Source organism: Pseudophryne corroboree, chromosome 3, assembly GCF_028390025.1.
Source record: "Pseudophryne corroboree isolate aPseCor3 chromosome 3, aPseCor3.hap2, whole genome shotgun sequence".
Taxonomy (NCBI): domain Eukaryota; kingdom Metazoa; phylum Chordata; class Amphibia; order Anura; family Myobatrachidae; genus Pseudophryne; species Pseudophryne corroboree.
The window spans coordinates 702,932,585-702,960,350 of NC_086446.1; the positions used below are offsets into that span (position 1 = coordinate 702,932,585).

The 27,766-nt window shown below is 46.5% G+C and overlaps 1 protein-coding gene across 2 annotated transcripts in view; it reads right to left on the reverse strand.

Annotated features, from left to right (window-relative positions):
- LOC135056644 (protein FRA10AC1) overlaps positions 1-27,766 on the reverse strand; it is a 330,853-nt gene that overhangs the window by 76,033 nt on the left and 227,054 nt on the right. For both annotated transcript variants that reach the window (XM_063962081.1, XM_063962082.1), the window contains exons 5-7: positions 21,052-21,128; positions 19,950-20,033; positions 10,371-10,455 (exon numbers count right to left, since the gene is read on the reverse strand). In XM_063962081.1, the coding sequence (XP_063818151.1) occupies positions 10,371-10,455; positions 19,950-20,033; positions 21,052-21,128 (246 nt within the window). The remainder of the gene's footprint in view (positions 1-10,370; positions 10,456-19,949; positions 20,034-21,051; positions 21,129-27,766) is intronic.

Sequence of the window (27,766 nt, forward strand, 5' to 3'; positions counted from 1 at the left end):
TCGAGATGAATTATACCTACGGTAAATGCTTTCCCAGAATCCTGCATGTTCATGTGGGGTGTGGATCATTAGATCGACAGTGTCTAGGTTGACAATATTTAGGTCGACCACTATAGGTTGACAGTCACTAGGTCGACAGGGTTAGAAGGGTGACATGTTCTAGGTCTACAGGTCAAAAGGTCGACATGAGGTTTTTTGCTTGTCGTTTTCTTCGTAGAGTGACCGGGAACCCCAATTAGTGCACCGTGTCCCCTCGCATGGCTCGCCATGCTTCGGGCAAGGTGCCTCGCTTCGCTCGGCACAGATTACCGTTCCAATCGTAGTCCACGTGGATCGTTAAGAATGAAAAAGTAAAAAAAAAAGATTTTTTTCTCTCTAAAAACTCATGTCGACCTTTTGACCTGTCGACCTAGAACATGTCGACCTTCTGACCCTGTCGACCTACTGACTGTCAACCTATAGTGGTCGACCTAAACATTGTCGATCTTCAGACCGGATCCCGTTCATGTGGGTGCAGCTAAGTGCACAGAAGATGGTATCCCCCTCCCCCACCCATGCTTTTGTATAGTGTTTACGAGCCCTTCATCTCCAAAAAAAGCATAAAGAGCACAAGAGTTTTAAAGGGCTGCTAAGAATTATTGAGCTATTTGGGGGTTGATGTATCAAGCAATGAAAAGGGTGAAGAAGTGGACCATAGCAACCAATCACTCAGCTTTCAGGTTGGTAGCTATGAGCAACTTCTCCACAGGTCCTCTTCTCTGCTCTTTTCATTCCTTGATACATCAACCCCTTTGCCACACAAGGAGGCCCAAATGTAACAGGCACTGATTCGCTGGTGCCAGTATGATTCTTCCAAATTAGCTTCTAGATTTAGGGCCTTATTCAGGTTTGTTAGCAAACCAAAAAAATAAACAAACCATTTGCACTGCAGGTGGGGTAGATGTAACATGTGCAGAGAGAGTTAGATTTGGGTGGGGTGTGTTCAAACTGAAATCTAAAGTGCAGTGAAAAAATAAAGCAGCCAGTATTTACCCTGCACAGAAAATAAGAATTTACTTACCGATAATTCTATTTCTCATAGTCCGTAGTGGATGCTGGGGACTCCGAAAGGACCATGGGGAATAGCGGCTCCGCAGGAGACTGGGCACAAAGTAAAAGCTTTAGGACTAGCTGGTGTGCACTGGCTCCTCCCCCTATGACCCTCCTCCAAGCCTCAGTTAGGATACTGTGCCCGGACGAGCGTACACAATAAGGAAGGATTTTGAATCCCGGGTAAGACTCATACCAGCCACACCAAACACACCGTACAACTTGTGATCTGAACCCAGTTAACAGCATGATAACAGAAGGAGCCTCTGAAAAGATGGCTCACAACAACAATAACCCGATTTTTGTAACAATAACTATGTACAAGTAATGCAGACAATCCGCACTTGGGATGGGCGCCCAGCATCCACTACGGACTATGAGAAATAGAATTATCGGTAAGTAAATTCTTATTTTCTCTAACGTCCTAGTGGATGCTGGGGACTCCGAAAGGACCATGGGGATTATACCAAAGCTCCCAAACGGGCGGGAGAGTGCGGATGACTCTGCAGCACCGAATGAGAGAACTCCAGGTCCTCCTCAGCCAGGGTATCAAATTTGTAGAATTTAGCAAACGTGTTTGCCCCTGACCAAGTAGCTGCTCGGCAAAGTTGTAAAGCCGAGACCCCTCGGGCAGCCGCCCAAGATGAGCCCACTTTCCGTGTGGAATGGGCTTTTACAGATTTTGGCTGTGGCAGGCCTGCCACAGAATGTGCAAGCTGAATTGTACTACAAATCCAACGAGCAATTGTCTGCTTAGAAGCAGGAGCACCCAGCTTGTTGGGTGCATACAGGATAAACAGCGAATCAGATTTCCTGACTCCAGCCGTCCTGGAAACATATATTTTCAGGGCCCTGACTACGTCCAGCAACTTGGAATCCTCCAAGTCCCTAGTAGCCGCAGGCACCACAATAGGCTGGTTTAAGTGAAATGCTGAAACCACCTTAGGGAGAAATTGAGGACGAGTCCTCAATTCTGCCCTGTCCGTATGAAAAATTAGGTAAGGGCTTTTATAGGATAAAGCCGCCAATTCTGAGACACGCCTGGCTGAAGCCAGGGCTAACAGCATTACCACTTTCCATGTGAGATATTTTAAGTCCACAGTGGTGAGTGGTTCAAACCAATGTGATTTTAGGAATCCCAAAACTACATTGAGATCCCAAGGTGCCACTGGAGGCACAAAAGGAGGCTGTATATGCAGTACTCCCTTGACAAACGTCTGAACTTCAGGAACAGAAGCCAGTTCTTTTTGGAAGAATATTGACAGGGCCGAAATTTGAACCTTAGTGGACCCTAATTTGAGGCCCATAGACAGTCCTGTTTGCAGGAAATGCAGGAAACGACCCAGTTGAAATTCCTCTGTAGGGGCCATCCTGGCCTCGCACCACGCAACATATTTACGCCAAATACGGTGATAATGTTGTATGGTTACATCCTTCCTGGCTTTGATCAGGGTAGGGAGGACTTCATCCGGAATGCCTTTTTCCTTCAGGATCCGGCGTTCAACCGCCATGCCGTCAAACGCAGCCGCGGTAAGTCTTGGAACAGACATGGTCCCTGCTGGAGCAGGTCCTTTCTTAGAGGTAGAGGCCACGGGTCTTCCGTGAGCATCTCTTGAATTTCCGAGTACCAAGTCCTTCTTGGCCAATCCGGAGCCACGAGTATAGTCTTTACTCCTCTCCTTCTTATGATTCTCAGTACTTTTGGTATGAGAGGAAGAGGAGGGAACACATACACTGACTGGTACACCCACGGTGTTACCAGAGCGTCCACAGCTATTGCCTGAGGGTCCCTTGACCTGGCGCAATATCTGTCCAGTTTTTTGTTGAGGCGGGACGCCATCATGTCCACCTTTGGTTTTTCCCAACGGTTCACAATCATGTGGAAGACTTCTGGGTGAAGTCCCCACTCCCCCGGGTGAAGATCGTGTCTGCTGAGGAAGTCTGCTTCCCAGTTGTCCACTCCCGGAATGAACACTGCTGACAGTGCTATCACATGATTCTCCGCCCAGCGAAGAATCCTTGCCACTTCCATCATTGCCCTCCTGCTTCTTGTGCCGCCCTGTCTGTTTACGTGGGCGACTGCCGTGATGTTGTCCGACTGGATCAACACCGGCTGACCCTGAAGCAGAGGTCTTGCCTGACTTAGGGCATTGTAAATGGCCCTTAGTTCCAGGATATTTATGTGAAGTGACGATTCCATGCTTGACCACAAGCCCTGGAAATTTCTTCCCTGTGTGACTGCTCCCCAGACTCTCAGGCTGGCATCCGTGGTCACCAGGACCCAATCCTGAATGCCGAATCTGCAGCCCTCTAGGAGTTGAGCACTCTGTAACCACCACAGGAGAGACACCCTTGTCCTTGGAGACAGGGTTATCCGCTGATGCATTTGAAGATGCGATCCGGACCATTTGTCCAGCAGATCCCACTGAAAAGTTCTTGCGTGGAATCTGCCGAATGGAATCGCTTCGTAAGAAGCCACCATCTCTCCCAGGACCCTTGTGCATTGATGTACTGACACTTGGCCTGGTCTTAGGAGGTTCCTGACTAGGTCGGATAACTCCTTGGCTTTCTCCTCCGGGAGAAACACCTTTTTCTGTACTGTGTCCAGAATCATCCCTAGGAACAGCAGACGTGTCGTCGGAATCAGCTGCGATTTTGGAATATTTAGAATCCATCCGTGCTGTCGTAGTACTACTTGAGATAGTGCTACTCCGACCTCTAACTGTTCTCTGGACCTTGCCCTTATCAGGAGATCGTCCAAGTAAGGGATAATTAAGACGCCTTTTCTTCGAAGAAGAATCATCATTTCGGCCATTACCTTGGTAAAGACCCGGGGTGCCGTGGACAATCCAAACAGCAGCGTCTGAAACTGATAGTGACAGTTCTGTACCACAAACCTGAGGTACCCTTGGTGAGAAGGGCAAATTGGGACATGGAGGTAAGCATCCTTGATGTCCAGAGACACCATATAGTCCCCTTCTTCCAGGTTCGCTATCACTGCTCTGAGTGACTCCATCTTGAACTTGAACCTTTTTATGTAAGTGTTCAAGGATTTCAGATTTAAAATGGGTCTCACCGAGCCGTCCGGCTTCGGTACCACAAACAGCGTGGAATAATACCCCTTTCCCTGTTGTAGGAGGGGTACCTTGATTATCACCTGCTGGGAATACAGCTTGTGAATGGCTTCCAATACCGCCTCCCTGTCGGGGGGAGACGTTGGTAAAGCAGACTTCAGGAACCGGCGAGGGGGAGACGTCTCGAATTCCAATTTGTACCCCTGAGATACTACCTGCAGGATCCAGGGGTCCACTTGCGAGTGAGCCCACTGCGCGCTGAAATTCTTGAGACGGGCCCCCACCGTGCCTGAGTCCGCTTGTAAGGCCCCAGCGTCATGCTGAGGACTTGGCAGAAGCGGGGGAGGGCTTCTGTTCGTGGGAAGAGGCTGTTTGCTGCAGTCTTTTTCCCCTTCCTCTGCCCCGGGGCAGATATGAGTGGCCTTTTGCCCGCTTGCCCTTATGGGGACGAAAGGACTGAGCCTGAAAAGACGATATCTTTTTCTGCTGCGAGGTGACTTGGGGTAAAAAGGTGGATTTTCCAGCCATTGCCGTGGCCACCAGGTCCGATAGACCGACCCCAAATAACTCCTCCCCTTTATACGGCAATACTTCCATATGCCGTTTGGAATCCGCATCCCCTGACCACTGTCGCGTCCATAATCCTCTTCTGGCAGAAATGGACATCGCACTTACTCTTGATGCCAGAGTGCAAATATCCCTCTGTGCATCTCGCATATATAGAAATGCATCCTTTAAATGCTCTATAGTCAATAATATATTGTCCCTGTCCAGGGTATCAATATTTTCAGTCAGGGAATCCGACCAAGCCACTCCAGCACTGCACATCCAGGCTGAGGCGATTGCTGGTCGCAGTATAATACCAGTATGTGTGTATATACTTTTAAGGATATTTTCCAGCTTCCTATCAGCTGGTTCCTTGAGGGCGGCCGTATCAGGAGACGGTAACGCCACTTGTTTTGATAAGCGTGTGAGCGCCTTATCTACGCTAGGGGGTGTTTCCCAACGCGCCCTAACCTCTGGCGGGAAAGGGTATAATGCCAATAATTTTTTAGAAATTAGCAGTTTTTTATCGGGGGGAACCCACGCTTCATCACACACCTCATTTAATTCATCTGATTCAGGAAAAACTACGGGTAGTTTTTTCACACCCCACATAATACCCTTTTTTGTGGTACTTGTAGTATCAGAAATGTTCAAAACCTCCTTCATTGCCGTGATCATGTAACGTGTGGCCCTACTGGAAAATACGTTTGTTTCCTCACCGTCGACACTGGAGTCAGTGTCCGTGTCAGTGTCTGTATCGACCTGAGGTAACGGGCGTTTTATAGCCCCTGACGGTGTTTGAGACGCCTGTACAGGTATTAACTGATTTGCCGGCTGTCTCATGTCGTCAACAGTCTTTTGTAAAGTGCCGACACTATCACGTAATTCTTTCCATAAGACCATCCAGTCAGGTGTCGACTCCCTAGGGGGTGACATCACTAACACAGGCAATTGCTCCGCCTCCACACCATTTTCCTCCTCATACATGTCGACACAGCGTACCGACACACAGCACACACACAGGGAATGCTCTGACAGAGGACAGGACCCCACTAGCCCTTTGGGGAGACAGAGGGAGAGTTTGCCAGCACACACCAGAGCGCTATATATATACAGGGATAACCTTATATAAGTGTTTTTCCCTAATATAGCTGCTGTATATATTAATATGCCAATTTAGTGCCCCCCCTCTCTTGTTTTACCCTGTTTCTGTAGTGCAGGACTGCAGGGGAGAGTCAGGGAGCCTTCCTCCAACTGAGCTGTGAGGAAAAAATGGCGCTTGTGTGCTGAGGAGATAGGCTCCGCCCCTTTTTCGGCGGCCTTTCTCCCGCTTTTTTGTGGAAAACTGGCAGGGGTTAAATACATCCATATAGCCCAGGAGCTATATGTGATGTATTTTTAGCCATTTAAGGTATTTTCATTGCGTCCCAGGGCGCCCCCCCCAGCGCCCTGCACCCTCAGTGACCGGAGTGTGAAGTGTGCTGAGAGCAATGGCGCACAGCTGCGGTGCTGTGCGCTACCTTATTGAAGACAGGACGTCTTCAGCCGCCGATTTTCCGGACCTCTTCACTCTTCTGGCTCTGTAAGGGGGCCGGCGGCGCGGCTTCGGGACCCATCCATGGCTGGGCCTGTGATCGTCCCTCTGGAGCTAATGTCCAGTAGCCTAAGAAGCCCAATCCACTCTGCACGCAGGTGAGTTCGCTTCTTCTCCCCTTAGTCCCTCGATGCAGTGAGCCTGTTGCCAGCAGGTCTCACTGAAAATAAAAAAACCTATTTAAACTTTTACTCTAAGCAGCTCAGGAGAGCCACCTAGATTGCACCCTTCTCGTTCGGGCACAAAATCTTAACTGAGGCTTGGAGGAGGGTCATAGAGGGAGGAGCCAGTGCACACCAGCTAGTCCTAAAGCTTTTACTTTGTGCCCAGTCTCCTGCGGAGCGGCTATTCCCCATGGTCCTTTCGGAGTCCCCAGCATCCACTAGGACGTTAGAGAAACAATATAGTCTCTGCACGTGTTACATCTGCCCCACCTGCCGTGCAACGTGGTTTGCTAACAAATCAGGTGGTTTTTGCCACACAAATAAATGCTGCTTTAAATCTAGCAGCTGTATTGCCGGAATCATGCCGGAAACAGCAAATCGGCTGAAATGTTTGTTACTGGTCATATTTAGCAGCTCATTCAGTAGTCCACTGTAAACTCACTGTTATTGTATGAACAATATGCAGTTAATACAGGTTGAGTATCCCTTATCCAAAATGCTTGGGACCAGAGGTATTTTGGATATGGGATTTTTCCGTATTTTGGAATAATTGCATACCATAATGAGATTTTATGGTGATGGGACCCAAATCTAAGCACAGAATGCATTTATGTTACATATACACCTTAAACACACAGCCTGAAGGTGATTTTAGCCAATATTTTTTATAACTTTGTGCATTAAACAAAGTGTGTCTACATTCACACAATTCATTTATGTTTCATATACACCTTATACACACAGCCTGAAGGTCATTTAATACAATATTTTTAATAACTTTGTGTATTAAACAAAGTTTGTGTACATTGAGCCATCAAAAAACAAAGGTTTCACTATCTCACTCTCAGTCAAAAAAGTCCGTATTTCGGAATATTCCGTATTTCGGAATATTTGGATATGGGATACTCAACCTGTATAACACTACTTAGATCCCATCTGTAGGTGGATTTTATGGACTTATTTCGTTTTTTTTTTTTTAAACACTCTATGGGCTGTATTCAATTCTTTTCACTCCCTTCCACACCCATTCTGTTTCTGCTGACGGGTGTGGTACAGATGTAGCCACCTTTATCTTGACCGATTCTCCGCCTAGACGGACGTTTAGTCACACTAAGGCGATAGCTTAGCTTGCTGAGTTTAATCACAGGCAGGCGCGTTGAGGCGATTCTAGATACTCAGCATGCATTACACATCTCCACCACTGGGTGGCTAATGCTCCACTAATCCAGTACTTTCGATCGTATAGCGGCGGATTGATCTACAGCTCTGGCAAATGGTCAGTGACGACTGTAATGTTAATAGATGATGACCAATGGTCAGACGGTGAGAGTTCTCAATATTAATAAATAGTTTATACAGACACAGAAGAACATGTGTATGCAGACACAAGATTGTGTATGGAGACGCAACTAATTGTGTAAAAGGAATTATGTACAATGCATAAACACTGTACTTTTGAAATACATGTACAGTATGAGCGTCCGAGTTCCCTAAGGCATAATGGGAAGGGGTCGCTATTTGCAGTACTTTTACACATGAACTTGTAAATCTCTCATGAAGTGTCGTGGTCTAACAATGAAGGCTACCACCTCCCACGCTGAGAGTCCCGGGTTCGAGTCCTAAAGTGCCAACTTTTTTTTTTTGTGTGTGTTCCCGTGACAGTCACTTTAATATTATTTTTTTTTCATGCTAATACATTCTATGGAAGGGTGCACACAGGTTTCACATAAATCAGAGTAAATCTGCAGGAGCAATTCTTTATGCTAAATGCAAATGCACAGAGGTAATGAGTATAAATTAGTGTATTCTGCCGCAAATAACTGAGCAACACAGTACTGTAGATCATCGGTGTTTGTGTATTGCACATGACCTGAACTCCCTCCCTGACTACTCATTGACCTGTGCAGGCTCCCAGGGGGGAAGGGCGATGAGGGTAGGGGGAGGCAGTTGAAAATTTGTGCTTTTGAAATACAAGTATGAGCATCCGAGTGCACTATGTCATAAACCAACACCAATGGGAAGGAAGTACCAACCTTTTTTTTTTTTTTATGTGTTCCCGTGACATTCACTTTATTATAATTTTTTTTCTTGTTATACATTCAATGGAAGGGTGCACACAGGTTTCACACAAATCTTGTGTGTAACCTGATCGGAACTCCCTACCTGTCTACTGCATGAACTGTGCAGGCTTCCATGGGGGAAGGGGAAAGTGGGATGGGAGTAGGGCGAGGCAGTGGAAAATACCGTGTTCAAAGGACGGGCCAATGCTGAAGGAGCATCAGAATCACCTAGCTAAAATACACAGGGTCGATAGGGATAAGCGAGGACTATGCACATAACGATACACCAGACCCCATCGCATCACAAAGTGACAAAATGTCCAAGGCACATGAACCCCCGCCTTGTAGCATTATGTGCATAGACCTCGCTTAACCCTATCGCCCCTGTGTATTTTAGCTAGGGGATTCCGACGCTCCTTCAGCACTGCCCCGTAGCCTGAAAAACCTATGCCGTCACTCGCTCCATAGCGGAGTGCTGACACAAGGCGGATGTTCATGTGCCTTGGACATTTTGTCACTTTGTGATGCGATGGGGTCTGGGATATTGTTAAGTGCATAGACCTCGCTTATCCCTATCGACCCTGTGTATTTTAGCTAGGGGATTCTGACGCTCCTTCAGCATTGCCCCGTGACCTACAAAATCTGTGCTGTTACTTGCTCCATAGCCGAGGGCCTCCATGGGGCACTGAGTCACAGGCGGTAGGCATTTCAATTGAGTCTGCCCTGCTACAGAATTGTATGTGTACCGTATGGTGCATAGAACCTTAACAGTACAACCGCTCCTGCAGCTTTGCCCTGGTTTATGTGAATAAAAAAAATAATAAAGTGTCTGGAAAAAACTAACATGCATTCGTACTTTAGGAATCGAACTCGGGACTCTGAGTATAGGAAGCGGAACACTTCACCGCAGACAGATGAATAAATCCACTGGTTTTGATTATGCTGTAATGGCTACGGGACTAGGACGCTAACATACTGTACAAAATTCCTAATCTCAAGAGGCAATAGTGAACTTCTAACACGTCCATTTGTGACAGTGTACACTACTGGTTTTATGTTGTTTTGTCTGCGGGACTTGGACGCTCACATATTCATAAAGTACTGTAGATGGATCATATACTGTATGCTGTACTATTTGCGTCTGTACCGTATATACTGTATTAAATAATGCAGCGTAATGAGTATTTACTGTATTAAATAATGCAGCGTAATGAGTATTTACTGTATGCAGCGTAATGAGACGCCTTAGTAAAGTAGTCCTTATTATATATTTCAGTATTGTATTTTACGGGAGAACACACGCATGCGCAGTGGTGATTGCAAAAAGCGACAGCTGGTGGATGATCGCAGGTATTACACGTAAAGGTAACGCCAAACACTCTGTCTGCCTCCGTACGATTAGGTACGCCTCTCTGTGACTAGACGCGCCTCCCTACGCCCCGGTATGCTGCGTATGCTCGATCAGGACAAACGCCTCAGCCAATAAAGATAAAAGGTGGCTACATCTGTATAATCCCCTGGGTTAGCGAGGGTGTCCAACCCTTTACGCAGTTAAACCTGATTAGTATGGGTTCAATATGCGGGATAACAGGGATCACTTTAGAAAGGAGATTAGGCGTGATATATGATTTGGATACCGCCCTATAATTTTTTTTAAAAACGCAACTATACAATGCAGTATTTAAAATCAAACACACATTATACCGATGCAAACCAGGCCCAAACGATGTGTAAACGCCCAAATCTTCCAACTGCGTTTACGAATAATCCTCATCATATCTAAATATATCAATGCTTAATGCGCCTGAAACAGCATCGAGAAATAACTGTTCAATCCACAAACCTTGTTTTCTTTATATTTGCTAAGATCTGCTATGCAGTATTCTTTAAATAATTTATCATAGTATTTCTTTGCAAGCCTCTTCTCCCTGTCAACACAGAAAAAAACAAAAAGCTTTATTTTAGCTCACAAGGGAAATTTCCCACATCTGTCTGTACTTAGATAATATACTTACACGGCATTGATGCAGTGAGCGAAAAATGTTATAATCATGAATGGCTGATGGAAGTGATTATATTTCTGTCTTTGAAGGTTATTTCTAGGAAGCATTATGTTTTACTGGGTCTGCAGAACATTGATCCCAATCAGAAGACTAAATTCATCTGGTATGTCATTAATAAATCGTTAATTCAATAATGGATCATTTACACATTACAGAGAAGACTTTAATTTAAAAAGTGCATTATACAGTACGTAACAAAAATATTCGGGGTCATTATTATCATGTAATTATACAGCATCATCATGTTCCCTTGCGTTTTACGATTACAAACAAAGCACTAATAAAAAGAGACTGGGTAATAATGAACGAAGAGGAGAGGGCTCTGCTTAGAAGCTTACAATCTATATACGATATCCCGGCAGACAGGAAGCTGGCTGTCACTATACCGACAGCGGCATCCCGTCTGCCGGAATCCTGGCAAGGCAGCGAGCCCCTTGCAGGCTCGCCACGTTCCGTTCCTGCACGGTTGGTGGCGTGGACCCACCAACCAAGTGGGAATACTGGGCAGGTCTCAGGTTTCCAGCTTGCGGTAAACCACCAGGTGTTGGGATTCCAGCATCGGTCTCCTGAACGCCGGGATCCCCACAGCCTGTAAACTGACTGCACCCCACTGATACACAAGGTAAGGTGCTACAAAGTGCATATGGATCCAGACAGTTTGCAGATTCAGATTGTCTCTGCTATGCCCATACGAAGTGCTACACAACCCACCAGAAGATATCGCATGCAACACGTGGGAGCACGCAATTGGGCAAACACATTAGGCGATAAGTGCAATTTGCCTTTCCCATATTGCAAATCGTGGCGATATCGGCCTAATGTGTATCCGGCCTTGCTCAGACTGCACCTTCTGCATTGCCCCAAAGTAATGGAAGTCTTTTAACTAATTACACTGTACAGAGCAGGTAATAGAACATTTAGCTCTGGCTTTAATATATTAATGCATAATATAATTGGATTTTAATTACCTACCGGTAAATCCTTTTCTCGTAGTCCGTAGAGGATGCTGGGGACCACATTAGTACCATGGGGTATAGACGGGTCCACCAGGAGCCATTTGCATTTTAAGAGTTTGAGAGTGTGGGCTGGCTCCTCCCTCTATGCCCCTCCTACCAGACTCAGTCTAGAAACTGTGCCGGAGGAGACGGACATCTTCGAGAGAAGGATTTAACACAGATAGTGGCGAGATTCATACCAGCTCACACATACAAGGCACATCAAGCTAACGAGCTTGAAAAACTCAGCAACCACTGAAACATTACTTACCCAGTAATAACGCAGTATGTAACTAACAACAAAGTTGAACTGAACTAGATAACAACTGCAGGAAAACGAAGCGCTGGGCGGGTGCCCAGTATCCTCTATGGACTACGAGAAAAGGATTTACTGGTAGGTAATTAAAATCCTATTTTCTCTTACGTCCTAGAGGATGCTGGGGTCCACATTAGTACCATGGGGATGTACCAAAGCTCCCAGAACGGGAGGCAAAAGTATCGAACTTGTAGAACTTTGCAAATGTGTTCGACCCTGACCAAGTAGCTGCTCTGCAAAGCTGTAAGGCCGAGACACCCCGGGCAGCCGCCCAGGAAGAACCCACCTTACGAGTAGAGTGGGCCTTAACAGATTTTGGGCACGGCAATCCAGCCATAGAATAAGTATGCTGGATGGTGAACCTGATACAGCGAGAGATCGTCTGCTTAGAAGCAGGACACCCAATTTTCTTGGGATCATACAGGACAAACAGAGCGTACGATTTTCTGTGACGAGCAGTCCTCTTCACATAGATTTTCAGAACCCTTACAACATCCAGGACTTTGAAGAAATTGAGGAGTCAGTAGCAACTGGCACCACAATAGGTTGGTTGATATGAAATGCCGACACAACCTTCGGAAGAAACTGCTGATGTACGTGTCCGAAGCTCAGCTCTATCTTTATGGAAGATCAAGTATGGGCTTTAACATGACAAAGCCCCCAACTCCGACACACGTCTAGCAGAAGCTAAGGCCAACAAAGTGACAGCCTTCCACGTAAGAAACTTGTCCTCTACCTCTTGTAGAGGCTTAAACCAGTCAGATTGGAGAAACTGCAACTCCACGTTAAGATCCCATGGCGCCGTAGGCAGTACAAAGGGAGGTTGGATGTGCAGGACTCCTCTCAAAAAAGTCTGAACCTCAGGGAGGGCAGCCAATTGTTTCTGGAAGAAAATGGATAGGGCCGAAATCTGGACCTTTACGGATTCCAACCTCAGGCCCATATCCACAACTGCCTGCAGGAAGAGGAGAAATCGTCCCAGTTGAAACTCTACCGTAGGAAACTTTTTGGACTCACACCAAGACACATATTTTTTCCAAATACGATGGCAATGTTTAGACATTACTCCTTCCCTAGCCTGTATCAGGGTAGGAATAACCTTGTTCGGAATGCCCTTTCGAGCTAGTATCAGGCGTTCAACCTCCATGCCGTCTTGATAGGCGAACGGCCCCTGCTGTAGCAGGTCCTCTCAAAGAGGAGGAGGCCTCGGCTCTTCTCGTAGTAGATCCAGAAGGTCTGCATACCAAGCCCTTCTCGGCCAGTCTGGAGCAATGAGGATCACTTGAACCCTTGGTCTCCTTATGATCTTTAGGATTCTTGGGATGAGTGGGAGCGGTGGAAACACGTACACTGACTGGAACACCTACGGAGACACAAGGGTGTCCACTGCCACTGTCTGTGGGTCCCACGACCTGGAACAGTAACGCAGAAGCTTCTTGTTGAGACGAGAGGCCATCATGTCTATTTGGGGTAATCCCCAAAGGTCTGTTATTTCCTTGAACACCTACGGAAGGAGACCCCTCTCCCCTGGATGGAGATCATGTCTGCTGAGGAAGTCTGCTTCCCAGTTGTCCACTCCCGGAATGAAGATTGCTGACAGTGCCAACGCGTGTCTTTCTGCCCAGAGGAGGATTCTTGCCACCTCTAACATTGCAGCTCTGCTCTTCATTCCGTCCTGTTGGTTTATGTAAGCCACTGTTGTTACGTTGTCCGACAGCACTTGAATGGCCCGATTTTTTAGAAGATGGGCCGCCTGAAGAAGACCGTTGTAAATGGCTCTTAATGCCAGAAAGTTGATCGGTAGGCTGACCTCCAGAATTGACCACTTTCCTTGGAAGGTCTCCCCTTGAGTGACTGCGCCCCAGCCCCGAAGGCTTGCATCCGTGGTTAGAAGGATCCAGTCCTGAATCCCAAACCTGCGGCCCTCCAGAAGGTGAGTTAATTGGAGCCACCAGAGGAGTGAAATCCTGGCATTTGGCGACAGAGAAATTCTCAGGTGCATGCAGATGAGATCCTGACCACTTGTCCAGGAGATCCAGCAGGAAAAACCTTGCATGAAACCTTCCATACTGGAGGGCCTCGTAAGAGGCCACCATCTCCCCTAGAAGGCAACTGCAGTGACGAACCGACACCCGGGCAGTCTTCAGGACATCCCGGACCGATGTTTGCATCACCAACGCTGTTTCTCGTGGAAGAAACACCCTCAACACTTCCGTGTCGAGGATCAATCCCAGAAAGGACAACCTCCTGGATGGTTCCAAAGTGATTTTGGAATGTTCAGAATCCAAACGTGGACTCTGAGTAGATGGGTCGTGAGAGCCATGGACCGCTACAGCTTCTCCTTGGACGATGCCTTTATCAGCAGAACGTCCAGATATGGAATCATGTTCACCCCTTGTGTGCGGAGGAGAACCATCATCCTTGCCATCACCTTGGCGGCTGCCAAAACGGAATGTGGGGTTATGCATCCTCCATATCCAGGGATACCATGAAAACCCCTTCTCCTGATATTACCACCCTTAGAGACTCCATTTTGAACTTGCACTCCCTCAGAAAAGGGTTTTTTAGGATTAGAATGGGTCTGACCGAACCATCCGGTTTCAGTATATGAAAAGGTTCGAATAGAAACCTTTGTTTTGCATATGAGGTGGTACTGGCAACAGAACCTGTTCCTCCACCATCGTCTGGACGGCGTCTTGCCGGACAGTCCTGTCTGCCAGCAGAGCTGGCAGGACTGAATTGAAAATCAGTGAGGAGAGAAATGAAATACCAGCCTGTATCCCTAGGACACAATATATTGCACCCAGGGATCCAGGCCGGATGACACCCAGACATGACTGAAACGTCTGAGCTGCGCTCCCACCAGCCCCACCACCGGGGCGTGCAGTCCACCATCATGCAGAGGACTTTAGTGCACCTGAAGCAGGCTTCTGTTCCAGGGAACCATGTATACAAAGGAAAGAGAACAGAGTTGCCTTTTTGTGATGCACACTACTAGTTATAAAAATTAACTTTTAATTTGTATCAATAAAACCGTTGCGAAATATAAAGTAAAATATAAAGAGATGAAAGGATAGAAAGAATCTTTAAAATATATGACTTCCTGCACACAGGGCATCCGCTAGGCTTTAGGTTCTGTATGCCTGTATAGTGTACAAATAACTGTACGTCTCTCCGTATTTATAGGTAGACGTTATGTAATCTCCAGCAGTGATTCGAATCTTATTTCGTGTTGATAAGCAGTTATGCAAATGCTAGCAATTCATATATTGTTTTCTATTGCCTTTACTGGTATATTGTGTACTTTCTAAGGATGTTTATATATTGTTTATTACTTTTATATTCTCAGTGTGACTATTATAGATCGTATATAGTAGAATAGACTACCATTCAGTCCATGTGTAGGATAAACACTGTGCTGATCTCTAAAGAATCAATCTGCACGTAGAGAGAGCCCTAAAGTATCGGTCTCTTTATTTGTGTCACTAGAAAATCAAAAAGGATTCAATGTTGCATAACCGTTTAACTGTGACTTATAGATTTGCTCCTTATTATAATCAATTAGATGGGATTAGGTCCCTTTTACATCTCTTTGTGTTCCAGGGAACCTGCAGCAGCAGGTTTTCTTGGGCCTACCTCCCCAAAAGGAGGCGTTGGATGGCCTGGCCTCTCTGGTTTGGCAGCCCCACAGGGCTGTGATGCAGTTGAAGAAAAGGGTTTCTTCGGAGCAGGCATAGTTGAGGGAAGAAAATGTGACTTAAATGCTGTAGCCGTGGAGATCCATGCATCTAGCATTTCCCTAAAGAGAGCCTGACCTGTGTAGGGTAGGGTCTCCACACTTCTCCTGGATTCTGCGTCGACAGACCACTGACGTAGCCACAGTCCACGACGAGCTGAGACAGACATGGAAGAAATTCCTGCAGACATGGAACCCAGGTCCTTCATGGATTCAGCCAGAAAACCTGCCAAACCCTGAATGTTACGCAAAAACAATTTAACATAACTTTTGTCAGTTTTATCCAAATCCTCAAGTAACGTTCCTGACAACTTTACTAAGGACTTGGCAATGCATGTACTGGCAATAGTGGAACTTGACATCGCCCCTGAAGCCGTGCACACTGATCCGAGCGTATTATCAATCTTACGGTCAGCCGGCTGCAATACTGGTCGGGTTTCCCACTCAGTCCTATCCTCCACAGGGAAAGGAAAAACCACCTGGATCCTCTTAGGGATCTGGAATTTTTCAAAGGATTAACCCATGCTGTTTCAAACATAGCATATAAAGCCTTTGACGCAGGGAAGGTTAACGAGGTTCCCTTATCAGTGAAGGAAGCCTCCTCAACCTGCTCAGGCGTTGTATCAGAAAGACTCAACATAACTGTAATGGCCTCTATCAATAACTGTACTTGTGTAAGATATGCAGTCCCCCCAAACATATCCCCATCACTGTCCGCAGTGTCAGAAACGGTACCCGTGTCAACTTGCCTAATCTGTGCAAGAACACGTTTGGGAACATACAGAGGAGGGCCCTGAGGCGACAGAACTGGGCCAGACTGCCATAGAGTCCTGTAAAGCCTGAGGTGCAAATTCAGATTGTGCAGCTCTATTAGAAGTCTGAGAAATCACAGATTCGATAGAGAAAACACACTCAGGTTTTCTTGCTGGTATCTGTGCTAAACCAGTGCTATCCTGATTACATGGAAGGATCATCTTGAGTGGACATATCCTCTGCAGCATTTGACACAGAGACCCTACACATTGCTTAATGGAGACCACAGACACTATACACACAGACACACACACACACACACACACACACACACACACACACACACACACACACGAGAGCAGACAGAGTTTCCCCCCCCAAGAAAGGCAAGAGAGACCCAGAGATTGGAGCCAACCCACACACAGCACTTTTAACACAAAGGGAGACCCCTTATCAGTGCTGACTGTGCACCTTAATAGGATACACAGTCGTTTTGCAGCCTCCCCTCCCTTCTACAACCCCCTGGTACCGTGAGAGATAGCTGTAGTTGTTGTGGAGGGTCTTGCTTCTTCCTGGACAGCGCTGTGCAGGCAGGAAGATGGCGCTGAACGCTGCTGGGTCCGCTCTGAGGAGAAGCTCCGCCCCCATAATGGCGCTGTCTTCCCGACCTTCATAAGATTATACTGGCCCGAGGTTTGATGCTGGCTGAGATCCTCACATCAGGGCACCCCTCACAGCGCCGCACAGTGTACCGCTGAGCCTCCTGGAGCGCAGTTAATACTACGCTCCTACCCTGATGCCGTCATCTTCACACCGGCCCCCCGCTTGCTAGGGAAGGGAAGGGGGGGGGGTCGGTGTCTCACTCGCCACAATCTTCAGCTCTGCAAGGAGGTGGCGACATGCTGAAGGGGTGAGCGATCCCCTGTGGCGGGGAACGATCTATCCCCTCTGGAACTCAGTGTCCAGTCAGCGGAGAAAGTGGCTCAGACCCCGCAGGGCAGACACTGCTCTCCCTCCAAGTCCCTCGCTGCAGCGAGGCTGTTGCCAGCAGCCTCCCTGTAAAACAATAAACTCTAAAAAATAACTTTTATTAAGGAATCTCTGTAGAGCTCCCCTAGCTGTGACCGGCTCCTCCGGGCACATTGTCTAAACTGAGCCTGGTACGAGGGGCATAGAGGGAGGAGCCAGCCCACACTCTCAAACTCTTAAAGTGCCAATGGCTCCTGGTGGACCCGTCTATACCCCATGGTACTAATGTGGACCCCAGCATCCTCTAGGATGTAAGAGAAACATAGTTTACTCATAAACATGAATAGAAAGTAAGTAACATTATGTCATAATCGCAGCTTCTGGCCAAATGAATTATTGTCTCTGGCCTAGTTTATGTGAATTAATAAGAACAGGGTTCTAAGGGCCCAATTCAGTAAGGATCGTTTATGCGCTTACGCGATCCTTACTGCAGTTTCCGGATGGTCGGGAAACTGCGCACGCACAGGACCCAACTGACAGAGGCGTTTGGGGGGAGGTACGGGGGCGTCCGGTGTTTGGGAAAACGTATGCAGTTTCCTAGGCCTAGTAAGCCGCATTGTGATAGCAAGCCTGGCTTACTCAGCCTGCCGTTGCAGATGCACATCGCAACCCATCACCGATGCGATCGCATCGCAAATGCAGGAAGAAGGTTGTATGCACCTCCTCCAGCATTTGCATTGTATAGGACAGCATTTGCCAAGAATTCCAATCCTTACTGAATTAGGCGCTAACAGCACTATTATAATACTATAGATTATGCCAGCACAGTACTACTAATAGCATTTTGCAAGTATGTCACTGATGGAGCAATGCGGACGACGTAGAGGCACTACTTGCTCTGTTGCTGGATGGACAGCCCTTTTCTCCCAGCCACTTCTTAAGGAACCACAGATCGGGTCTTGTCCTATATCTATAACTTCATTTTCTAGGCTGCGCACATTTCTGAACACCAAACAGCAAAACTAGACACACATGGGTTTACTGGAGAGGGAATGCATTCCCTATATGCCATAAAGTTAGCATGCACCCAGATATGTGCTTGGCAGCCAAGCAAGCGCACTTGTGCCCATAAAGCAGCATGGTTGTCAATGACCCTTACTCAATATAATGTACAAACTCTTGTGTCCAACATAGCGATAAAGCTGCTATAATTAAAGGCTGGTTTTGCCTTAGAACAAATTGCTGCTTTAAATCTAGAGGCTACTTCATTGAAATCTCACAGGCTACTAAATTAGGGCTTTCGTCAGGAACCTGTATATAACAATAAGAGAATACAAACTATCTGAAGCCATCTCTTATTTTACAAAACAAACAGATGTACGGTATTCAATTTATAAATCTACACTAAAAACTGCTACAGTCAATATGTCGACCACTAACTGTCAACATGAATTAGGTCCACAGGGTCAATAGGTCAACAAGGTCAAATGGTTGACATGATAATGGTTGACATAAGGTTTTTTGTTTTTTTCTCAACTTTTTCATACATCCACGTGGACTACGATTGGGAATAGTAATCTTGCCAAAAGCATGGCGAGTGAAGTGGTATACTAATGGGGCTTTTTTGTGGCAGTAGAAGTGACAAAACACCCCAAAAAATGGTGTTAACCTTTTTGTGTCAAACTTTTGACCCCGTCAACCTAATGCATGTCGACCATTAGTGGTCGACCTATTGACTGTAGACCTTTTGTGTAGATCTAATGAACCACACCCAAGATATGCATGGTCTTCTTGCAAAGTATAAAAAAAACTTACCAAACAGAAAATATAATCACACTGCCACTAACTAGCAGGGCCGGCTCAGGGTTTTTAAGCGCCCCGGGCGGCCATAGGGGGCGTGGCTTCACACAGGGGGCGTGGCCAGTTACGCCCCCTGTACAGTAGTAGCGCCGCTGAAACGATGTGCGGTGCGCGATGACGTCATCGCGCACCGCACAGCAAAGGTCCTCTCCACGAAGGAAAACTAGACGCTATGCGTCTAGTTCCCTTCGTGGAGAGGACCTTTGCTGTGCGGTGCGCGATGACGTCAACGCACACCGCACATTATTACAGAAAAGATCCTCTCCACAAAGGGAAACTAGACGCATAGCGTCTAGTTTCCCTTCACAGCGGGCAGCCCACGAAGGGAAACTAGACGCGTAGCGTCTAGTTCCCCTTCACAGCGGGACAGCAGGCAGCGGGGACAGCGGGCAGCAGGTGGCACAGCAGCAGCGGATCTTGCCGTGGTGCGGCGCCCTCCGGAAGGCGGCGCCCCGGGCAAAAGTCCTGCTTGCCCGTGGCAAGATCCGCTACTGTTAACTAGATATAACAAAAGCATGCTACTCGTGTAACCGTTTATGTCCTCAGCCACCCCCACCCCCCCCCTCACCCCCAACAGCCAAAGCCAGTGGTGAACCACAAGTATGAAAATAACAATGCTTTCATTGCAAAATCAGTATGTCACGGTTTTTATTCCAGTCAACAGATATTATGGGCTGCCGGTGAATATCAAACGTGTCTATAATTACTGACTTTAAGCCACTCAATTTACCAAGTCATTTCTTCTTCATCTTCTTCCTGCCAGAGGAATCTGTGGTTCTCTCGTATAACATCTAAGTCTGTTTTACGATCTCCTCTGCAAACAGAAAGATCATCCTATGAGCACAGACACGTTATATTGCATTTATTTGCACCATTATGGTTTTTGAAAAAAAAAAAAACACAAATAAGCAGAGCATCAGTATTCGTAAAATTAGTCAACTGTCACGGAGATGTCGTAATGGGTAATGAAAAATATATTAGGCAGAAATAAACATTCCAGGGCATTTATATTAAGGGAGCCCATGGCAGATCTGTAGTCTCATTAGTGGTAGATTCAGAAACAGTGATCAGGGTGAATTGTCTTCATCACTTGTTTGGAAATTAGAAATATTCATAAACATACAACCGGAATGGAGCATAATTCTGTAATACTAAAAACTCCTTACACTTTTTGTACACAAAATTTGACTTTTACACAAAAGAGAGAAACTAATATATAGATGTCCACAGGATAGAGAGAGTTACTGCAGGAAGTTTTCCTAGAGGGTTGATAGATGGAACCGCTGATATTAGGTCACTCCTTCAGAGTTGAAGAAAGGACATTTTATCTAGAACCGATTGGTTGTACCATGGAGGTGGTCAGCGGATTAAGCCGTTATCGCCTTGCACAATAGAAGTAAATCATCTAGACCGTAGCTTAAACTGGTGTGCGCTCAATACGGATTTATTCAATGGTAAAAATAAATAAAATTAATTTGTAATCAACTATATTATTTAAAAAGCCTAACTCCACCTTTAGTAACTATCTTCTGAATAACATATATAGTCTACATAAAGGGGTACAGCACCCCAAGTAATTAGGAGCAGAGAACCAGCTCACCCCAAGGCTCTTTGTGCTGGAGGACCCGGCAACATCCATACAATGTCAACAGGATGGAAATTGCTGCATAAAGTTACAGATAATCTATGAATATTTATTTTCACTGCAGCACCTCCCCTATTTTCAATACTTGGTGCGGTGTATGATGAGGAATGGTGGAGCTTCCAATAACTGATTATAATGTAACATATCTGTAACACCTACACCTTCAAGAGGATTTAAAAGCACTTACCTGGCCAGCTGGAAGTCTTGCAGTTTTCCTCCATAATAAAGAATGTAGTCATTTACGAACTTCTGATGTCTGGCAAACTTAGGTACTTGCAGTTAAATAAATAAGTAATGTCAGTCTTGAAAATATTTCTTAGTATTGGATACAGTGGTGCTTGAAAGTTTGTGAACCAGTCAGAATTTTCTATATTTCTGCTGAAATTTGGCCTAAAACTAAACCAAATCAAACAGATGAGAAAAAAAAAATTAGACGTGCTCATTTTTTTAATTGAGGAAAATGATCCAATATCACATATCTGTGTCAAAAGTATGTGATCCTTTGCATTCAGCATCTATATGACTCCCTTGTGCAGCAATAACCGCATGGAAACGTTTCTGGTAATTGTTGATTAGTCCTGAACATCAGCTTGGAGGAATTTTACCCCATTTCTCCGCACAAAACAGCCTCAACTCTTATGTTGGTAGGCTTCCTCCATTAACTGCTCGCTTCAGGTTCTTCCACAACATTTCGATTGGATTCAGATCAGGAATTTGACTTGGCCATTCAAAAGCTTTTCATTTCCTCTTCTTTAACCATTCTTTGGTCGAATAACTTGTGTGCTTTGGTTCGTTGTCTTGCTGCATAACCCATGTTCTCGCGATGCAGCTAATGGACAGATGTCCTGACATTTTCCTTTAGAATATTCCGCTATAATTCAGAATTCATTGTCCCATCAATGATGGCAAGTCGTTCTAGGCCAGATGCAGCAAAACAGGACCAAACCATGATACCACCACCAGCACCGTGTTTCACAGATAGTATGAGGTTTTTATGCTGGAATGCAGTGTTCTCCTTTCTCCAAACACACCACTTCCCATGTAAACCAAAAAGCTCTATTTTGGACTAATCTGTCCAGAAAACATTGTTCCAATAGCCTACTGGCTTGTCCAGGTGATCTTAAACAAACTGCAGATGGGCAGCAATGTTCTTTTTGGAGAACAGCAGCTATCTTCTTGCAATCCTGCCATGCATTGTTGTTCAGTGTTCTCTTGATGGTGGACTCATGAACATTAACATTAGCTAATGTGAGAAAGGCCTACGGTTACTTAGAGATTACCTTGGGTTCCTTTGTGACCTTGAGAACTATTAGGCGCCTTGCTCTTGGCGTGATCTTTGTGGGTCGATCACTCCTGTGGAGGGTATTTATGGTCTAGAAATTCCTCCATTTGTACACAATCTGTCTGACTGTTGATTGGTGGAGTCCAAACTCTTTAGAGATGAGTTTGTAACCTTTCCCAGTCTGATGAGCATCAACAACTATTCTTCTAAGGTCCTCAGAAATCTCCTTTGCTCGTGGCATGATACACTTCCACAAACGTGTTGTAAAAATCAGACTTTGATAGATCCCTGTTCTTTGGCCACTCACATCTGATTGTCATCACATAGATTGAAAATACTTGACTCTTATTTCACCTTAACAATATCTGTTAAGTCTAAAGGGTCACATAATTTTGCCACTCACAGATGTGATATTGGATAATTTTCCTTATTAAACAAATGAGCACGTCTCATTTTTTTAAGTCTCATTTGTTTGATTTTGTTCTCCTTATCTACTTTTGTGAAAATCTGAAGTAGTTTTAGGCCAAATTTCAGCAGAAATTTAGCAAATTCTGAAGGGTTCACAAACTTTCAAGCACCCCTGTAAGCACACCAATACCTATCAGGGAAGAAAGCAGAAAACTGCAGCTGGGGGTTAAGCTGCTGTCACATGGGCACATTTTATTCTGTGTTCTAACAGCTACAAAAGCTTTGCCTAGGCAGAAATTCATTTTAAACAGTGTTGCTTTACATGTTATATTGTATTGCTCTTAAATCTCCACTGCTCTATTATAGAGCTAAAAGTGTAATCTGTGGATGTTTATGAGCTTTTAATCTAATTCTTATTCCTCTTTGGATCTATATTGTGTGTGTAGAAATTAGTGATGAGCGGGTTCGATTCCTCGGAAACCGAACCCCCCCGAACTTCACCCATTTTACACGGGTCCGAGGCATACTCGGATTCTCCCGTATGGCTCGGTTAATCCGAGCGCGCCCGAACGTCATCATCCTGCTGTCGGATTCTCGCGAGATTCGGATTCTATATAAGCAGCCGCGCGTCGCCGCCATTTTCACTCGTGCATTGGAAATGTTAGGGAGAGGACGTGGCTGGCGTCCTCTCCGTTTATGTTGATGCATTGCAAATATTTTCTGCTTGCTTATTACTTAATTGTGGGGACTGGGGAGCAGCTGTATATAGGAGGAGTACAGTGCAGAGTTTTGCTGACAGTGACCACCAGTAATACGTTGTCTGCCTGAAAAACACTCCATATCTGTGCTCAGTGTGCTGCATATATCTGTGCTCACACTGCTTAATTGTGGGGACTGGGGAGCAGCTGTATTATATAGGAGGAGTACAGTGCAGAGTTTTGCTGACCAGTGACCACCAGTATACGTTGTCTGCCTGAAAAACACTCCATATCTGTGCTCAGTATGCTGCATATATCTGTGCTCACACTGCTTAATTGTGGGGACTGGGGAGCAGCTGTATTATATAGGAGGAGTACAGTGCAGAGTTTTGCTGACCAGTGACCACCAGTATACGTTGTCTGCCTGAAAAACACTCCATATCTGTGCTCAGTGTGCTGCATATATCTGTGCTCACACTGCTTTATTGTGGGGACTGGGGACCACCAGTATATATATATAGGAGGAGTACAGTGCAGAGTTTTGCTGACCAGTGACCGACCACCAGTATACGTTGCCTGCCTGAAAAACACTACATATCTGTGCTCAGTGTTCTGCATATATCTGTGCTCACACTGCTTAATTGTAGGGACTGGGGAGCAGCAGTATTATATAGGAGGAGTACAGTGCAGAGTTTTGCTGACCAGTGACCACCAGTATATATAGCAGTACGGTACGGAAGGCCACTGCTCTACCTACCTCTGTGTCGTCAAGTATACTATCCATCCATACCTGTGGTGCATTTCAGTTGTGCGCAGTATATATAGTAGTAGGCTATTGATACTGGCATATAATTCCACACATTAAAAAATGGAGAACAAAAATGTGGAGGGTAAAATAGGGAAAGATCAAGATCCACTTCCACCTCGTGCTGAAGCTGCTGCCACTAGTCATGGCCGAGACGATGAAATGCCATCAACGTCGTCTGCCAAGGCCGATGCCTAATGTCATAGTAGAGAGTATGTAAAATCCAAAAAACAAAAGTTCAGTAAAATGACCCAAAAAATAAGAATTTACTCACCGGTAATTCTATTTCTCGTAGTCCGTAGTGGATGCTGGGGACTCCGTAAGGACCATGGGGAATAGACGGGCTCCGCAGGAGACTGGGCACTCTAAAGAAAGATTAGGTACTATCTGGTGTGCACTGGCTCCTCCCTCTATGCCCCTCCTCCAGACCTCAGTTAGGGAAACTGTGCCCGGAAGAGCTGACATCACAAGGAAAGGATTTTGGAATCCAGGGTAAGACTCATACCAGCCACACCAATCACACCGTACAACTCGTGATAACCTTACCCAGTTAACAGTATGAACAACAACTGAGCATCACTCAACGGATGGCTCATAACAATAACCCTTTATTAAGCAATAACTATATACACGTATTGCAGAAAGTCCGCACTTGGGACGGGCGCCCAGCATCCACTACGGACTACGAGAAATAGAATTACCGGTGAGTAAATTCTTATTTTCTCTAACGTCCTAGTGGATACTGGGGACTCCGTATGGACCATGGGGATTATACCAAAGCTCCTAAACGGGCAGGAGAGTGCGGATGACTCTGCAGCATCGAATGAGCAAACACAAGGTCCTCCTCAGCCAGGGTATCAAACTTGTAGAACTTTGCAAAAGTGTTTGAACCCGACCAAGTAGCCGCTCGGCAAAGCTGTAAAGCCGAGACCCCTCGGGCAGCCGCCCAAGAAGAGCCCACCTTCCTTGTGGAATGGGCTTTCACTGATTTTGGATGCGGCAATCCAGCCGCAGAATGAGCCAGCTGAATCGTGCTACAGATCCAGCGAGCAATAGTCTGCTTTGAAGCAGGAGCACCCAGCTTATTGGGTGCATACAGAATAAACAGCGAGTCAGTCTTCCCGACTCCAGCCGTTCTGGAAACATATATATTCAAAGCCCGGACTACGTCCAGCAACTTGGAGTCCTCCAAGTCCCGAGTAGCCGCAGGGACCACAATAGGTTGGTTCAAATGAAACGATGATACCACCTTTGGGAGAAATTGGGGACGAGTCCGCAATTCTGCCCTGTCCATATGGAAGATCAAATAAGGGCTTTTACATGACAAAGCCGCCAATTCTGATACACGCCTCGCCGATGCTAAGGCCAACAGCATGACCACTTTCCACGTGAGATACTTTAGTTCCACGGTCTTAAGTGGTTCAAACCAGTGGGATTTCAGGAAATCCAACACAACGTTAAGATCCCAAGGTGCCACTGGTGGCACAAAAGAGGGCTAAATATGCAGCACTCCCTTTACAAACGTCTGAACCTCAGGCAGTGAAGCGAGTTCTTTTTGAAAGAAAATGGATAGGGCCGAAATCTGGACCTTCATGGACCCTAATTTCAGGCCCATAGTCACACCTGACTGTAGGAAGTGCAGAAATCGACCCAGCTGGAATTCCTCTGTAGGGGCCATCCTGGCCTCACACCAAGCAACATATCTTCGCCATATACGGTGATAATGCTTAGCTGTTATCATGTCCACCTGTGGCAGTTCCCATCGATTTGCAATCTGTGTGAAGACTTCTTGATGAAGTCCCCACTCTCCAGGGTGGAGGTCGTGTCTGCTGAGGAAGTCTGCTTCTCAGTTGTCCACTCCCGGAATGAACACTGCTGACAGTGCTTGTACGTGAATCTCCGCCCAACGAAGAATCTTTGTGGCTTCTGCCATTGCCACCCTGCTTCTCGTGCCGCCCTGGCGGTTTACATGGGCGACCGCCGTGATGACTGAATCAGCACTGGTTGGTCTCGAAGCAGGGGCTCCGATTGACTCAGGGCGTTGTATATGGCCCTTAGTTCCAGTATATTTATGTGCAGACAAGTCTCCTGACTTGACCACAGCCCTTGGAAGTTTCTTCCCTGAGTGACTGCCCCCCATCCGCGGAGGCTTGCATCCGTGGTCACCAGGACCCAGTCCTGTATGCCGAACCTGCGGCCCTCGAGAAGATGAGCACTCTGCAGCCACCACAGAAGAGACACCCTGGCCCTCGGGGACAGGGTGATCAGCCGATGCATCTGAAGATGCGATCCGGACCACTTGTCCAACAGATCCCACTGAAAGATCCTCGCATGGAACCTGCCGAAGGGAATGGCTTCGTATGAGGCCACCATCTTTCCCAGGACTCGCGTGCAGTGATGCACCGACACCTGTTTTGGTTTTAGGAGGTCCCTGACCAGAGTCACTAACTCCTGGGCCTTCTCCTCCGGGAGAAACACCTTCTTCTGTTCTGTGTCCAGAATCATACCCAGGAAGGGCAGACGCGTCGTAGGAATCAGCTGCGACTTTGGAATATTCAGAATCCAGCCGTGCTGTTGCAACACTTCCTGAGAGTGTGCTACGCTGATCAACAACTGCTCCCTGGACCTCGCCCTTATGAGGAGATCGTCCAAGTACGGGATAACCGTAACTCCTTGCTTCCGAAGGAGTACCATCACTTCGGCCATTACCTTGGTAAATACTCTCGGTGCCGTGGACAGACCAAACGGCAACGTCTGGAATTGGTAATGACAGTCCTGTACCACAAACCTGAGGTACTCCTGGTGAGGTGGATAAATGGGGACATGCAAGTAAGCATCCTTGATGTCCAGAGATACCATAAAATCCCCATCTTCCAGGCTTGCAATGACCGCTCTGAGCGATTCCATTTTGAACTTGAATTTTTTCATATAAATGTTCAAGGATTTTAAATTCAGAATGGGTCTTACCGAACCGTCCGGTTTCGGTACCACAAACAGTGTGGAATAGTAACCCCTTCCCTGTTAAAGGAGGGGGACCATTATTATCACTTGCTGGAGGTACAGCTTGTGAATTGCCGCCAGGACTACCTCCCTTTCCGTGGGGGAAGCTGGCAAGGCTGATTTTAGGTAACGGTGAGGGGGAGTCACTTCGAACTCCAGCTTGTATCCCTGAGATACAATTTGTATAGCCCAAGGATCCACCTGTGAGCGAACCCACTGGTTGCTGAATTTTCGGAGATGCGCCCCCACCGCTCCTGGCTCCGCCTGTGGAGCCCCAGCGTCATGCGGTGGACTTAGTGGAAGCCGGGGAGGACTTTTGTTCCTGGGAACTAGCTGCATGGTGTAGCTTCTTTCCTCTACCCCTGCCTCTGGCAAGAAAGGATGCACCTCTGACCTTCTTGCTTCTCTGAGAACGAAAGGACTGCATTTGATAATACGGTGCTTTCTTAGGCTGTGAGGAAACCTGAGGCAAGAAAGTCGACTTTCCTCTATGTCCTCTGACAGAGTTTCTGTCCATGCTGCTACAGCGCTACACATCCAGGCTGAAGCAATAGCTGGTCTCAGTAGAGTACCAGAGTGTGTATACACTGACTTCAAGATATCTTCCTGCTTCCTATCCGCAGGATCCTTTAGGGCGGCCGTATCCTGAGACGGCAGGGCCACCTTCATAGATAAGCGTGTCAGCGCCTTGTCTACCCTAGGGGAGGAT